The following is a 17,660-nucleotide window of genomic DNA, read 5'->3' as shown; positions in this document are numbered from 1 at the left end:
TAACGTTCACAACACTGCGGGATGTGCGCGTAAATATGAAAATGGCGGCAGAAAGACGTGTGTTCCTACGTTGACCATGGCCAGGATATAAAGATTAATATTGTTGTCTTGGTGAAATCTTTTCTTTTTTTAAACAAATCCCTGAGGAGAAATATGTTATACTGCACACTAGTCATTTTAGCATTTCAATGCATGTCATTGACAGCCACCCTATTCTTATCTTTTCCGCCCACTTTTCCTAACCGTGACCTTTCTTTTCACGATGTAAATCTAGGGGACGGCAGTAAGGCCCCATACCCATAGACAGCATCGGTCTACGTGGAAAGACCCAACTCTGCGGGGACTCTCGCTGACTGCAATCAGCCTGACTGCAATCAGCTTTACAGAATGACACGCCTCCTCCTCCAAGCGTTGAGCAGAAAACAGAAACTGGGTGTTGATTATACAAGTATGTTGGAAACTAAAGAAGGCGTGTCATTTAGTTAAGCTGATTACACTTTGCGAGAGTCCCTGGGTCGATCCAAGTAGACCAATGGGAATGTGGTCTCAGACGTCATTCATATGTAAAGCTGGCCATAAGTCATAAATGTGAGTCACGGTCTATTTAATGTTAGTACCCGAGTGGATGAATCCATTAAGGCATAGACACCTTGAAAGTACTGAGCTAATTCAATGGTACAGTTTTAATTGTAATATTTATTGACATTGCTGTTAATAGCAAGGGGACAATGGTAATGGCTTCCCGTAAAATGCATTTATCTTACTTATAGTAAACTTAATTTGGAGTTTGATGAGAGAATTCATCATCTGATGCATTTTTACTCTTATCGCCACTTTTCTCTCCACTGATATAAGTCACATAATAGTTCTGCATCCAGTAGAATAGAGGAGTGTCATCTTATCTGTTTTCCGTGTCTATTAACGTTTTACTGGAAAGGTCTACGTCATTCGCGCTCGTCTGTTCAGAGATATGTGTTAAAACTGTTGTCATCTTTAGAAAAAACAGAACGTCATGTGCCCTGCAGGCTTGGGATAAATAACCTTTCAATATTAAGAGACAGAAGGGATTGTCCGTGTTGTCACCCACGTCATGTCAGCACAATGTATTATTAAGTAGAATGGATGTGCAGGCATACCGACTTAACGTCGTTTTTATATCGGGGACAGGACCAAGTGCGGGGACAGACATCCGGGAACAGGCATTTCACAACGACGTAGATCACTGAACAAAGCGAAATAACGAGTCTTTGTACAGACATAGTAATTACGGGCAGGGGAAAGGTTCAACCCCGCACGGAAACAGTACTAACACTGTTTGTGTAGGACGTGGAGACCCTAACACCTTGAGATATTCGTGCGTCATTGTTAAAACATCTCAACTTTACGCTAATACTAAGTTATTTCTCTTTGTAAAACTGAGGAAGAAATAACTGCAACTGGAGAAGTGTGTGAAATATAGACCACGTGGCTGACCTATCACTCAGTTGGTTCGAAGATGACATTAGATACACCTTTCTTGGTTGTTTTGAATGACTTGGGATTTTTACAAGGATTTTAATGCGATCATCTCCTAGCTTAGCACAGGTGCCCCAGGAACAGTTCAGCTTTGTCATAGCAACAGTATAGCATTTCACCAAGAAACAGGAGCATTCTAAATACTTATTCTGTTTGGACGAGCAGGTAATATACTGTACCTTTTGATAACTTTTGTCCCAAAATGGCGTTACCAAATTTAACACTGTTGACACCGCCACCTCTAGAACTGTTGACACAGCCACCTTTGACTCTGTGGACACCGCCGCCTTTAGAGCTGTGGACACCGCCGCCTCTACAATTCATGACAAGACCTCCAACACCTGAACCAAACATTATTGCAATGCCGGCATGGGGCCCGATGACGCCACCGCCCAATCCTATCATAGAAACCCCGCCACATACCACCCCAGTGTCTAGGAAGGTAGAACAATGGAACGTTTCTTTTTTAAACGACACAGATGCACAACTGAACTATTCTTATTTAAACAGCTCTGTGTACAATGAGTCGTGTAATAACTGTTCCTTTACCACGTCTTACAGTAATATACTTTATCCCTGCGAGATGGCATTGTGCTTGGTTGGGATTGTGTTTAATGTCATATCTCTGCTGGCACTGAGTCAGGCCAAGACGAGCAAACGCAGCTCCTCCTTTTACCTGGCACTGAAGTTCATAGCGTTCACAGACCTATTGTTTGCCACGGTTGACTTCGTCTACGCTCTCCTGATGACGCTGCTGTACACAGACGGTTCCAAAGCGCTCTCAGCTGAGGCCTTTGGCTGCTGGGACGAGATCCTGAACGACCTAGCCAGATTTAGCATGGGGCCCCCTCTTATTGCTACCACGTGCATCGTTATCATTCAGTCAATTTCTATCTTGCACCCGCTTAAGTTTCCCACCATTGTGAACAGGCGCAGGGTAACACTGGGTCTTGTCCTCTCGCTGTGTTTTCAGCTGCTTGTTCATGTTGGTCTCCATGTCGGGTATCTTACTACAAATGAATACACAGATTCCGGCCAATGCTGGGAGCATTTTTACGGAGAATACTTCTGGAGTTCAGTCTTGTATATTGGAACGTTATGCAGCGTCCTAGAGATTTTTAATATTTTACTCTACGGGTTGCTTTGGTGGAAAATTAAGAGCGTTTTGAAAAAGGAGGCGGCAATTTCAGCCTCTCAGCACGCCAAGGGAATTCAGAAAGATATGAAACTCCATGTTACCATCGGCCTTCTCCTGGTCACCATCATACTGTTCTGGACGCCTGCCGTGGTGATGGCTTTCCTGATATTGTCATTTAAGAATAAGACATCACCTGACTGGGACGGACGTTTTCTCGCTCAGCACATAGCGGGTCTGTTTGCGCTTCTGAACCCGATAATAGACCCCATTGTGTATGGCGTCAGACTGCCGGAAGTGAAGGACGGGTACCGAAGATTGTGGCGCAAATTTTCCTGTCGCTGCAGTAGTAGCGAGGCAAGTTCTGATGTCGTCACTAATTCCACTTCACGGTCTAAACAACATCAAGTGCAGAACACTGCCAGTAAATCACAAGGAAGTAAAACCACCAGTCTGGACAAAAGACCTGGTTAAGACAAGACTAAACACATACTGGTTGACGTGACTCCGGTCCTAATATTTTTTCAAAACTTATAGTTATTCGTTAACATATTTAACTTAAAATAAATATACCTTAAACTTGATTTATAAATATATTAATACAGACAGGGAAGTGTTGCTAGAATGCGGAGTTGCGGATTCAAAAAGCAATTTGTATACTTTGTGTGAATACAACATTTCTGCCCGGCTGAGGTATTATGCCTTAGTTATGCTATTTCTGAGGGACGCAGGGCACAGGATTAAAACAGCTCAGTTGTGGTGGATAAAACGTTTATCATTCCACTTTATTTTCTGTTTACTTTCATTGAAGAAATTGGTAGCCATGGTACGCACACATGAAAACTGGTGTAATTTTAATTTGAAAAAAAAAATTAAAATTTTTAAAAATACCTAGCCTCAGTCTGTTTTACAATAAAGCACAATTACACTGGAACACCTACCGCATTGTGTCACAACCACCTCAATGTAGTCGCCAAAATGAACTGAAACTTCTTCACACCAGCAATCGAAAGTGGTATACTTCTTTCTCTGTACACACACAGCTGTTTAACAAGTGCCATTAATTGGAAGGCCAGTATAAGTAACCGATAAATACTTTCTTGTGTACTGGGGTGTATTGTATTAATGTGTATTGGAGTGGCCAAAATGTCATAAAATAGAACTTCTTTGATACGGATTTCATATTATAGATGAGTACGTTGACATTTTGCCTTTGAATGAATGCAAAAAATAAAATTGTCAAAATTGAACCCTTTTCGATATAAAGGCGATTTATGGATAATTTTATCGCGTTAACATTTGTATCCTGCACTAATAACAATGTAAATTTCCACAAAGTACATGTAGGAACTTGAAATTGTTGGGAAACTAGATGTTCTGAAATAATGAACACAGTTGGTAACGGATTTTCTGACGTGCAAACGACGGTATTTTTTGTCTCTTCAGAACTGATCTCGAAATACTCATTTGTTTGAAGCTCTAAATTCAACACGATGTTTCAATATGTTTTAAATGTATAACATGCACTTCAATTACAGAAGATTAGGATATTTTAATGTCAAAAACAGGTAATACAATGATCTAGGGACGAAAATACTGTAAACTGCTCACCAGTACTCAGTCACAAACAAACAGCCTCGTTATCGCAGAGCTTGCCTCACCATCGTGCCTATCTAAATCAATCTCGAATATTGAGAAGTAAGTAAACATTTTGTCAACGTTATAAACTGCCTGTATTACGGATTTTCATTTGAAACACTGTTATTTGAGAGCTGACCTAAGATGGTTTGAAAATCAAAGTTATGGTTTTTGCCATTTGGCCTGGCACACAAAGCCCGCCGTGTTTGTGCATCTTTTGCCGACATACCGAAATGCGGCGTTGGTATCCATGGCAACGCAATTAAGTCCTTTCTTGACATCGAGCGGAAGTCCATTGACCCAGGGAAGATAGTCCGAATCATCTATGTATCTGTAAAGGTTGTCAACTCTGTCTAGGACGACTCCTAAAATATACCATTTTAAAGATGACACATGTTGGTATTTGTTGCATTTGGGACTAAATCATATGGAAATGAGGGAAAGTATTTTAGTTTACTTGAAAATATGGTCATGTACGGCGTGTTTGGTTGTTTTTGTTTCCATAAATATATATTGATGCTTTTAATAATGCCAAGTTATGTCAAAGAAATCTGTTCATTTGAAGGAAATGCTATATTTTTTTAAATTGCAAAGCTTACCTCCGGTAACGGTTTAAGCATGTCATATACAGTGTACTTTCTAATAAAATAAAGCGATTTTTTATTTATTAAAAATGTCTCTGTTTTTGTATCTCTCCGAAATATACCGCTAAACAAGTAGTGGTAAAACTGCTGATGAAGTCATATACACCAGTACATATGATGAGAAAGTGATAGGACATTCATCATACAGGGCGCTTTTACCTAATGACTAAACCGTTTCACTGAAAGAAAACTTAAAGTCTCACTACTGGTCTGCATATGAATTCCGTTATAAATGTACTTATTGTTATGGTTGTGGTGATTCCAAATTAGAACTTTCACCTGTGAATTCCATGACAGTCAAACGTCAAATGAAACACCAACAATTACCATCGTTTCTCACTGCATGCCATCTCTAAAATGAACTCACCTATCCACAAGAGCCCAAGATTTCCCGCAATATTGTTGGTTAAAGCTTTGTAATCTCCCCGAGACAGCATGGCCAGATCGCCCCCCTCGCTGGTACAAGTAGCACGTGACTGGGTGAAGGTCGACTTAGACAGGTGCACGCGATAACAGAAAGCGTTCCCGAACTTTGCGTAGTGCTGAGGACACCCCGAGGTACGCCCTGTTAAAATAAAACATAATTTAATGAAAATGCAAATTAATGAAAACCCCTTCTTTTACAGCTACTTAATATATATTGTGAATGGGCGCAAACGCAGTAAATCGAATGCGTGCTTTAAATGACAAATAATAACAGATGCATATCGCACGACGGATGTCCGTACAATATCATCACTTTTTTACCCAGAAATGAATGTGCAAAGTAAAATCAAATATACGTTGTTTATATTTGCACTTATGCTTATTGAAACATTTTGCTGTTTCCTTTTTCAATGCCTTTTAGCACTTACTATAACAATAAAAGCTGCCTTCAGTATTACGGCACTCTTCGTAGAGACCACATATACTTGTATTCTGGCATTCGTTGATATCTGAAGGCAAGGAAATATTACATTTGAGTCTTTACGATTTTAGGCCAGACATGCTAAGAATGACACCAAATTAATTTACCATGAAATCTACAGGTTTATATTCTTACTTATAAAGACGATATACTGGTAATTCACTGCAGTATCCCCTACCTTCACAGGTGATCGTGGAGGGGTTACATTGGAAACCTGGCTTACAGTTGCACGTCTTGGCGCACTTCCCATCTGGAAAAACAAGAGAAAAAGAAAAGAAAAAATGTTTTTTGACGTCGACAGGTGGAGACTAGGCAATAATTCTTGTAAAGAAGACAATTGCTTTATAACTCCTTTTGGCAGGAAATTCATGATCCAAGCAGAAACATGTATACACATCTACGTCACACAATATATACCGTCACAACTCCTCGTATGATTCGTCACAACTCCTCGTATGATTCTTGCCAACTCCTCAAATCAATAGCATCTATCTGTCTACCTGGTCCAGAATACTACACTGTACCCCCTACCTGTCCGTCTGGTTCAGAATACTACACTGTACCCCCTACCTGTCCGTCTGGTTCAGAATACTACACTGTACCCCCTACCTGTCCGTCTGGTTCAGAATACTACACTGTACCCCCTACCTGTCCGTCTGGTTCAGAATACTACACTGTACCCCCTACCTGTCCGTCTGGTCCAGAATACTACCCCCTACCTGTCCGTCTGGTTCAGAATACTACCCCCTACCTGTCCGTCTGGTCCAGAGTACTACACTGTACCCCCTACCTGTCCGTCAGGTCCAGAATACTACACTGTACCCCCTACCTGTCCGTCTGGTCCAGAATACTACCGCCTACCTGTCCGTCTGGTCCAGAATACTACCCCCTACCTGTCCGTCTGGTCCAGAATACTACCCCCTACCTGTCCGTCAGGTCCAGAATACTTCCCCCTACCTGTCCGTCTGGTCCATTGGTCTGTACTGGAGTTCACGTCACATTCCTGGCAGGGATCTCCAGGGTGACTCTCACCGTCCGCAATACAGTACCCGTTAATTACGCACGTGCCAGCCTGCACAGAAAAAAAAAGAAAAGATTTGTCAATATTCAGGGAGGATAACTCCTTTGTAAGTTCAGCACCGTGCACCAAATGGGTGTTGTCATGTGTGTATTAGGATGGGGAGGAGGGTGGGGATGTTAGGGGGAGAAAACTCCAACAACAATTAAATCACTTCTTTTCAAGTTTTTCCGAAAACCCAATGTTCATGTGCAAACGTCAGTCATTTCTGTAATAATAATAATAATAATAATAATAATAATAATAATAATATTAATAATAATAATAATAATTGTGTGTCGTTGCACATTTCAGTCTTCGTCGAAACAAGGTCCACGTACTTTCACCAAGCAGACAACCTCCTGACAATTTAGCAGTCTACACTCAATGGGAACTTTTTGTAGCCCAAGGCACTACTGAATATTGGCACACCTGGGTATTCCACCTACCTTTCTGACACAGGTATGGCCGGTACACGTGACACACTTGGAGTCATAGACTGTGACGTTCACGGCGTTGGAATAGTCTTTCCCGTTATTGCTGACGGCAAGAGTGAAACCGAGGGCAGGTGTGCCTGGTGATGACGTCACACCGTCAAATATCTTCACAGAGTGTGGCGGTAATGCGCATGTCATTTCTGCGAAGGAAATCATATCTGCAGTGGTGTCCGAGACCATGCCTGGGGTACGGATACTGGTGGATAGATCAATCTGAAATCGAAAATTAATTTCATTTCATTTATAGATCACCACAAGTATGCACACATTTGAATAGGTCGTTCAATATGTCTCCTTTATTTATAAGTGGTATTCTTTCAGAGCCAACAACGCACTTTGACATCGACTTTCCATGACACTCTTATCGCGTGACATACCTTAGCAACTGTTGCCTGGCACTTGAAGTCCTTACCCTCCATTATGTTAGACACGCCAAGACGGAACTTCTTGCATGTCCTGCGTCTGACGTCACATATGCCTCCATCTTGAATTTCAGACACTACAGGAGGCTGGGAGTCCCGTAAGGAGCAATCTTGGGACACGTAAGGGGGTCGACATTGACATTTCCCGTTGACACAGTCCCCGTTACCACTACAGTGGCTAGGGCACACTTTACTGCTGATGGCCCCTGAGTTGACGATGGCTGCCAGTTCACGTAGGTTGGCTGGTACAGCAACTGGAGTCCCACTGGCGGGCAGAGGGGGGAATTCAAGCTTTTCTACCTCGACCTGACATGTGGCCTCAAATGTATCCCTGGCTGTCTCCAGGGCCACCGTCTCCTCGTCTAACATCTGCCGAGGTTATGGTGTTTTAAAATACAGAAAGAAAAATATGCAGTGAGCATGGTATTTTAATAATTTTGTTTTCGTTCGGGGAGCAGTTTTGGGAGGATCTGGTACACAGAAGGTCCTCAAACATACATGTATATAAACGTAGTCAATAACGTGCTGCCATCAGATTTTCAATATATTTTCCTAATTATATTTTCCTAAATATTTTACTACGCGGAAGTTTGAAGGTAGTAACATACATTGTATAAATTATCCAGAACAATCTCAGTAATAAAGGTGGCTGTTACTCTGTATTTGTTTGTAAAAACTTAGCTGATCTAGACGTTTTTTTTTTCATAATTTATGACTGTGGTCTAGAATAACATAAAATATCGTTTTCATGTGAAGTTAAGTATCAGTATAACCAATATAAAAGTGACAGCTGACGGTTTACAGTGCTGACCATTACCGTTCTATTGGTTACCTGTATGTCGGCCACACATTGCGACAAAATGAAAGAGTTGTCAAAGTCTGGAACTTTATGACACAGGCTGTAAACAGAGGAATTTCGTAGAGCAGAGCTGGAAAGACAAATGGAAACCTATTCGCAAACATAACATAATGTTTATGTCGGTATATTGTCTAACACGGGAACTATTCATATGCACTTGTAGGCAGCCACTTAACGGACTTGTATTTTCACAAAAAAGAAGAAGAAGAAAAAAAAAAAAAAACAGCCCAGGGAAATCAAACAATAATAGGGGAGACCGGGGCTAGTTGGCCCAGTTAGACACTTTTGGCCTTGTAGAGCCAACTTGGAATGAGTTAGAGTAACAAAACCGGTTTCAAAGTAAGCCCCATGAACAAGGCTACGTATGCAACGTCATTATTTTTCAAATATAATGCCAGATGGCTCACAATTTAACAAAAAACGCAGTTGACGTCAGGGGGGCCAACCAAAATATTTATCAATAAAATTTGTTTTGTTTTAATTAAGAATAAATTAATAATGGTATAAAGCAGGCTTTTAATGAATGAAAACGAATAATAATTGTTCGTTTTAAAATAAAGTAACAAATTCAGTTTTAAACCATTGAGTTTGTTTCAACAATGGTCTCTAGCTAGGGAGGGGTGGAAAATCCCCTTGGGGCCACATATAACACTATAAATACAAAGTGAATCCCCTTACAATGAATTAAGGCGAAATAAATGTTTTTCTAAGGATATTCCAATGGATTTACTTTTTATTACATACAATCAACAGAACATTTCTAATATAAATTTTTGAAAAGACACCAGAGAGCAAATTAAATAAAATCAATCAGACGGTAAACACCGGCAAGCTTTGTCAATTTCACCAACTTGTTTATTTCAAACAGCGTTGCCCGCAAAGGTTTATGGGTAATATGAGGGTCCAACTTTCGTGGTTACTTTTTAAAAATTGACGGGGGACCAACTTACCCCGGGGTCCAACTAGCCCCGGTCTCCCCTATGGAGCGTAATATCTGTTTGATTAAAATAATGCCTACAAATATGTAGAGCCTACATGTATATTCAGAATGCCCATAATTTTTGCCCGTGAAAAAGGCATTCTCACATTAATATCTAACAACGAGCAAAACAATTTTTGTAGTTAGTCTAAGTCGACGTCACCAAAAGATGTATTATCAAACAAATACTTACTGACACAAGTCCAGGGCATATCTTTGGGTGCGACCCCCAGGAGTGGGCCAAGAAAACGTGGGCACGGTTATTGGCGTATTTTCTGCATAATCAAATGGATAACTATACAGACTGAGGTCCACTATCTCATCATCGTCTGCCGGACTATTCACTGCGTCGCTGCGTTTTCCATTTCCTGCGGGATATCGGGTAAGAATTGGGGTATTAATTTTTGTATATCCATTAAGGTTGGCGCCGTCAGCAATGTGGCGGTTGAAGTCACACACGAGCGCGTTTGTATTGACGTTTTTGTTCACAGACTGACAGTGACAGTAAGCTGAGTTGTTGCCTTGGGAACCCACAGACTTCACTATCTCTGGGATTTTGACGTTAGCCTGAAAATATGTTCCTTGAGGTGGAACTCTGAAAAAAATTCACAAAATTATCCCAAGACCTTCTATTAGCTAAATACGTAAGCAAACAAAAATAATTAAAAGAAGTTGTTGCTGAAAAAAGACATTTAGAATATTGAATGTGATTTTCGTCGGGAGGACTAACACAAGAATGCATATAATCAATTTTGCGAGCCTCAGCAACAAGACCTCATTCAGAATAGGGGACTAACTAGTCCGAGGGTCAAATATGGCTGACCCACTTGGATACTTCCTCACGGGATATCTATTTAGTGTTTATTAGCGGATTAGACGGAAAGCTTCCTAGTGGGTCGCCATATTTGATCCTGGGACTAGTTAGTCCTTTATTCTGAATGGGTCCGTAGACATTTTTGTTACTATGCTGTGACAATTAGTCACTATGTACTTTTGTCGTCATATGTAAAATGACCATATGTGTTGAAAGATGGTTCTTATTCAGTACATGTATTTAAAACGATGCAAGGTATATTGGTTATTAATTCAGAAAACCACAAAGTTAGTTTTTAACGTCTCACCTGAGCGACTCAAGGAAAGCGCTGGAGTGTTGGTCATCAACACGATCACCATTAAAATTACCGCACATGTCTTTCATCTGGTTCATGAAATAGCTTGGCGCGTGCACGTGCACGTTCATGCCCATCCAGTGTCCCGTGCTCACCTGTACCCACGCTCCGGAGGGCAGGGTGATCTGAAAGCACAAAGACAACCTATATATACACACGTGAATGTAGAATGAGAAAAAATAAACATAACCTTTACCTGAACTCCAACTTTCTCTTTATTGACTATATTTTTGAAAGATCTGGTCATCAAACATGACTATATCGACTATATCTCCGTTATTATTCCTTTTTATAGCTATTATAATACAGGTGTCCGCATCATTCAGCTACCTCGGGTATCTGTACAACTTTTACTATTACTATACTACTATTACTACCTACTATATATTATAATATACTACCATTTATAGCTAAGTACATTTTGCTATGTACCAGATTTTGGATAAGAAATGGTGGAAATTTGCAAATTATATTTATTAACATTTAATAAGATATAATATTGATAAAAAAAATTAAACATAACTACTGTACATACATTGTGCATGTTGGATATGTGTTCAATTATCTAAGGATACTCTGTACATTTTAGTTAAGCGGGCTTTTATCATTTAGCCACGTGACAAATTACATGTCTTCAATTAATTTGTTGTATTATTTGCTCTTAGCCCAGTGTGAACCTCTGAAACACATGGACAACACTGCAGATTCCTCTCAGCAAACCCACCTTGAAGCTTTTCCCATTTCCGTCTCTGTGAATGGCGGCGCCAGGAGCTGGACATCCGGTCCCGTGACCACAGTTATCAGCTGACCGCGTCCACACCTGGGGATTCAGCGCTTTCCCGGCCATACCCCCACTTTGACCTCGGCAGGCGTTGATGACGAATATATCGTTGTTTTCTCTGACGGCCACTCCGCAGTTGCACTTTGCTCGGGATTTCGAACACTGCCAATGCTGGGTGCGAACCTTCAACATTATCCATATACACTTTTAATATATACGGTGAATTCTTGTACAGCGTTAAACATTAAAGCAATAATATATTTTCTATTCTGTAACGAACTGAAAATATTAAAAAAAAATTCTGCTTCCGGATATTTGTATATATCATTTAAGTTGTACCTGGTTGGCCGTAAAATGCGCGCTTGCGTTAAGAACAGCATCGCTTGCCAACCGCTTACCTCAAAGTAAGTATTGGGTCCAACATATTTTGCCATGATAAACTCCCCAAGAGCATGGTTGTCAAAATATCTAAAAACGAAAAAAAATTCGGGTTTGTCAGAAATACAAATTGCACGTTACATGTAAGAAAACGACAACATGCTAAATGAAGATGGGGCACTAACAACTGTTAACATGAAAACGTAGTGATTTGGTCATCTTATTTTCTATTAATCTGTGTGAATCTTGTTTATGCTGTGTTAAAAATGGTTTATGCTCCTCAAGTAAACCATGCGCCAAAATTGCTGATAATATTTTAAAAAGCCAAACTTATTTCTCCACTTTATCCCAGGACATATCAGTGCGGTTCACATGAATGGAATACGGTTGCTATTATATAGCATGATAAGCATGTTTAATGTTTTAAGATCAGCAGTTACTTTATCTTATAAGACTACTGCATGCACTTTGTCTTGAGTAAAAGTAAATAAAAAAAGGTAATTTAACGCAAGACAGATGCTCGGTCAAGAGTTCTTTGTTAAAGCGGCCATAGAGAGCCGTAGATCGCCTACCTGCGGTCGAAGGATCTTATATGAGGGTCGTTGACTGAGCTGCACTCACTTGTGCTGGAGTCTTTTATGTTGACCTGTGGATATGAAAATATAAATATTTAAGTAATTTAAAATTGGTTCTTAATTAAAACCGATGAAAATTGCCTCACTTTAACACCCCTATTCACTTTATTGGGTGTAAAACACGTTTAAATACAGACATTCGACTATATCTAAATACATTAAAATTATTCGACGTGAGAATTTTTTTTAAAGCAATATTTATGTTGGAAAAATGTATCTTGTGTACATGTAATGACTTTTTCACTTCAGTGGTATGTATCAGTTTAAAAAAGAGTCAAGGCAAGTTTAAACGAACACCCATTAACTCCTGTTTCAGATCAACTTTCAGAAACAACAGAATATTAGGAGCCATTCAGATACTATCCGAGTACTAACTGATCTGCCGACTAAATATGGCCGACCTCAGTTCAGAAGCGATACTGCTAATCCCATGATGGTCTCCCCGCCTCCACACGCACCGTCGCTGCAGGGGCCTAGCAATTAAACCTCGGAGCCGAGATTTAATCCGTTTAATGGCGCATGTGGAGACGGGGAGACCATTGGGAATCGGCGGCATCGCTTTTGAAGTGTGGTCGGCCATATTTAGTCGGCGGGTCAGTTAGTACTCGGATCATCTATTCTGAATGTCGCCTTAAATTTCTGCGTCTGTTTACCTTCAAAGACTTGAGATGGAACCCGTCCCACACACTGACGGGTATGGAAGGATTAAAGGGGAGCCTGAACATCAACTTGTCAAAGCTCATCTCCCTGGGGGGCCAGGCGGAGGGCATCAGTCTGGTCTTACCGTCATACACAGGGTAAATCACCAGGGGGGGTTTGGCGACCACGTGGTTCTTATGGCGGGCACCCCAGTCCGTCTCGTGGAACGCAGTTGTACAACGATGGTGCAGCATCAGCTTCTTCTCGTTGGTGGAAACTGTCATATGCATTTCACCTTGGTGGTTCCCGTTAAAGGACTTGGTTATAGGGATGGTTGACGCCAGCTCGATTTCGAATGGTTTCAGTTTTGCCTTGTCCAATGTGACTGTGGTCACTTCAGTTGTCGTCCCCTTCTTAAAGATCTGATATAAACATATCAAATAACATGTTAAGGTAAACTTCAATTGGATCTCAAGCTATAATTATATCATTCACGCATTAGATCATTCCTCCTTCGTCGGTTTCAAGCAGCGATTTGAGCAAAATTCAAAATAATGATTAAAAATAGCGCAATTAACAAATGAAAAAAGGAAAACAAAGAGAAAGAACCAATACATTTGACTCAGTAAAGATAAAGCTATGCTTGTCAACTAATTTTGTTTAGCTGGTTGCTGTACAAATACCTGAAGACGTGGATGTAGTAGGTGTCACCACTTACCTTAACCCCAGCAAAGTAGTCGTTTTTAGAGTTGACAAATGACGTCATGCCCAGGTTCTGGTTACTGGCCCAATAGCTCTTCGCCCGGCAGCTGATCTGAGGGAAAACACGTTGTTTGAAGAAGTATAATATTGAGGGCATTAAAAGCATCGAATTCCATCCAAATATACAAAGCTACTCTTTTTTATCATCGTCAGCTGTAGAAAATATTCTTAATAACATTTTTATTCTTTTTAATTATGTCAACTTATTTGTTGGAATCTGTGCTTGAAGTACTCATCAGAATCAACACAATTTCATTTAAATATGTAAGTGAAAGTATTCACGTCTTTCTGTAGATGACCAATTAGGTGTCTGTGGTGCATCTTTCCTGTGAAGTTGGTGGTGTGGTCCACAGGCATCGTGTGAATGACCTTCCCATTGGCCATAAATTCCATCTGAAAGAGAATGTGGTTAAGTCTTTAAATTTCAGGCAACTTAAAAATATTTTTATATCTCACCATACAAAAATGTAGAAAATCAGTAAATCATTTACAATGTAGTGTATCCTGAGGGATTATTTCAAATAACCGATTTGCTGTGGCTAATGTGGCACAGGTATAAAATACTCTTGCAGCAACAGTACTATCACTTCCACTAAAAATACCACGGACATTAAGAGAGCATATTGATCGAAGCCTGAATGCAAAATTGACTGATGTCACTTCCTACAGTTCAAGGCGTACACTACGATATTTATACAATACTACACATCATCAGTAACTACCTCAAATTTAGCATTGGTCTCTAGGCCAGGGATTGGTTTCCAATCAATTTCACAGTGAAAGAAAAAATCTGCGCCATCGACGACGGGTGCCGAGATGCTGACCGTCTTGAAATCAGGGTGATCTCCTGAAAACACAAACATCTTTAGGAGCAGTATCACGCGGTTTTTATCCATGAATGTACCGGTACCCCTAACTGAGCTTACTGACCCAGGCCATTTTTGTGATCATCCAGGATTTAAATCGAATAAATACAGGCATTTGAATGTGACGTGTGCTTGTCAATGCGTCGTTTGTAAGACAACGTCGAATTTGACTGGTTTTTCTACCATGCATTATGTTTTTATTTTCCACTCTTTTCCCAACTGAATACAATAGCTAAATACAATGTATGTCACACGGCTGTCTGTTAGGACGAAACGAGCAATGACATATAGCATGTGTTTGTGAACAAGGTCCCGCGACGATGACCTTTTCATCTTATCACTCCTCCATTTAACTCCACTATCGGTTGCTTCATGTGTCCCTGCCACGAGGTATACGTATGACGGGGTTAACCTGAACACGTTCAACACTCACAGCAAAACAGTGTGGCAGCGTGACTTTTTTCCCTGGGTTGTATGTTAAGTTTCTGTCTACGAGAATTAATATTCTCAGGATAGACATACTAGTAAATAAAGAATACCCTCTCGATAATACACTTACCTCTTTTTTTCGCAAAATTAAATTGCCTTCGTCGAGTTAACCACCTGACTGGTGTGCAAATGCATGTGCATGTACATGTACTCAATATAAATCGAATTATTTATGATGAAATAAACAATAAGGTGTTTATATCTTTACAGATTGTATTTACAAGCTCCAGAACATTATAATCTTGTTAAAATATATAATTAATAATGATAAAGAATGGAAAAAGCAATAGTAAACGAGAAAAAGGAAGGGAAATACAAACATTGATAAACATACCAACACATATCCGTTGTCCATTCACTGCGAAAGGTATTTCATCCACTTTACAAGGAATCGGTCCTTGGCCTACAACATAATACCAACTACGATAAAACATAAAACATAAAACTTGTACTACAGTACTCTCCTATAGGTTTCTGTCAGTGGAACTGAAACAAATTCCTGCACATTTTGTTACAGAATGCACTTTGAAATACAAAATGAGTCTTTGAATGAGAGTTTAATTTTATTTTCTCTTTTTCATTTGAGACATTTATTGCTTCCAACGTATAAGTAAACTAAAAGCTCAACCAGTGAGGAGGGCAGTGAATGGTTAAGCTGCGCATGCGCACTCACCTTCTCCACAGTATGCCATGTTACAAGTTGGTACAACTGGAAGTTTATAGATGAAATACTGATGCCCGTTGTCAACGCAGTTCTTAATTTCCACACTTAAAGTGGACAGTGGGTGGTAGTACGTCACACCGAAATACTTGAACGCGGCATGCTTGGTGACTACCTGTCCCGGTGACATGGTGGCGGCGGTGGGATGCTTTCCCTCCAAAAATATGGGCGATTCAGTTGAGCAGGAGCGTGCCGGAAATGACTTGAAGGACTCGTCTGCCATACGCTCCCCAGCATTTCCTAAGAACCTACGCGAAATAAGATTTACAAACCAAGAAAACTAAAATTGATATTTTAAATGCAGCTTATTTTTAAAAATGTATTCCCACATGGTTTATTTTGATTTTTATTTGAAGATCCAAAGTATACTGATTAGCTTGAAAATGATGTAAATATGCCAAGAAAACAAAATATGGATTTAAAATTGTACACTGAAACAAACATATTTTAGACCTGTAAATGATATGTTCAAGATTATTTTATTCATCTTTCCTTTCAATATATGTTCGATTTTATCTATTTGTTCATTCATTCATTCATTCATTCATTCATTCATTCATTCCTTTGTCCGTCCATTCGTTAATTAATTTTTCATCATTCTTCAATAACGTATTTACAAACATGTCTTACCTGTACCATGCGTTGGCCCTGCCACGGTCACAGATTACCGTCCCTGACGAACGCGCCGTGGTGTTATAATTTCTCTCCTCGTCCTGGAGCCGGTAGTGGTTTGAGAAGACACACGGATCCTGCTGAGCTTGTGTCAGTAAACAACTGGCATTCAGCAGGATGAGCACTGGAAGACATGGTGGAAGTGAGCTTTACAGTCGAAGACAAAAATACAAGAAGTTTCATCAAATTGATTTTGGTTTGGTATTTGACCAAAGTTTTCACCTGATCTTAATTTTCTGATTTCATCCAAAATAACTGTTTTCAGGACTGTCATTTTTTTTACTTAAGAAAAATATATGAAGTCCCCAAGTTTTGTCATTTTTTTTTTGTTTTGGAATCGGATCATTTTGGGTGTAAAATGCTAGTGCTCACCCACTATGATGCCTGGAGTCCAACGTGATATTCTCGGAGCCATGGCGGACCTCTGGTTATGTAACGTCTGGTTCGTCTGCTGGACTGGTATAAGCATCACCCCACAAGTACTTGTATATATCTGATTAAGACGCCACATCGCTGCCCTGGAACAGTGTAAACACGTGCAGCACGCACAGACAAGAACCGCGCGGTGCGTGCACAGCCTTGGTCAAAAAGGTTGTTCCACCCCAAATCCAATGTGTTTTTGTTCACAGGCGATAAACCTTTTTAAAAAGTGCTGTTTTTTATCAGATATCATATCTAACATGACTTATTATACAGAAAATACAAAATACCACATTTTATATCATTAAATATACACCAATACCGGTGAAGATATCCGCATTTTATGTCTTTAATTATACAGCAAAACCAACTTTATATGCCTTATCCATTTGGAATACTTATTAATTTATCTTATTTAACGTAAACAACGTTAAATGTAAAATTTATGCCAAATATTCCTCCTAACTATTTGGAC

At 39.9% G+C, this 17,660-nt stretch overlaps 1 protein-coding gene and 1 long non-coding RNA gene across 2 annotated transcripts; one reads left to right on the top strand and one right to left on the bottom strand.

Moving 5' to 3' along the window:
- Positions 1 to 33: 33 nt before the first annotated feature.
- Positions 34 to 7,753, top strand: LOC106176711 (uncharacterized). The gene is made up of 2 exons (XR_015334998.1): positions 34 to 588; positions 7,212 to 7,753. It is a non-coding gene; the product is annotated as an uncharacterized LOC106176711 (long non-coding RNA).
- LOC106172830 (von Willebrand factor D and EGF domain-containing protein-like) lies at positions 4,183 to 17,302 on the bottom strand. Its single transcript, XM_087015229.1, has 21 exons — positions 17,138 to 17,302; positions 16,724 to 16,889; positions 16,046 to 16,341; positions 15,707 to 15,775; positions 14,740 to 14,864; positions 14,300 to 14,410; positions 13,974 to 14,069; positions 13,270 to 13,677; positions 12,554 to 12,627; positions 12,002 to 12,071; positions 11,547 to 11,786; positions 10,775 to 10,947; positions 9,847 to 10,248; positions 8,648 to 8,744; positions 7,771 to 8,184; positions 7,346 to 7,606; positions 6,797 to 6,911; positions 6,018 to 6,089; positions 5,787 to 5,867; positions 5,300 to 5,497; positions 4,183 to 4,653 (listed from the first exon to the last, which is right to left on the bottom strand). Exons 1-21 carry the CDS (start codon positions 17,274 to 17,276, stop codon positions 4,451 to 4,453), a joined length of 3,810 nt encoding a protein of 1,269 aa, XP_086871355.1. The 5' UTR covers positions 17,277 to 17,302; the 3' UTR covers positions 4,183 to 4,450.
- Positions 17,303 to 17,660: the final 358 nt, after the last annotated feature.

Source organism: Lingula anatina, chromosome 6 (genome assembly GCF_051362555.1).
Source record: "Lingula anatina isolate TDL-2025a chromosome 6, LinAna3.0, whole genome shotgun sequence".
NCBI lineage: Eukaryota > Metazoa > Brachiopoda > Lingulata > Lingulida > Lingulidae > Lingula > Lingula anatina.
The sequence above is the reverse complement of the archived record's forward strand: the minus strand, read 5'-3'. Positions and strand labels throughout refer to the sequence as shown.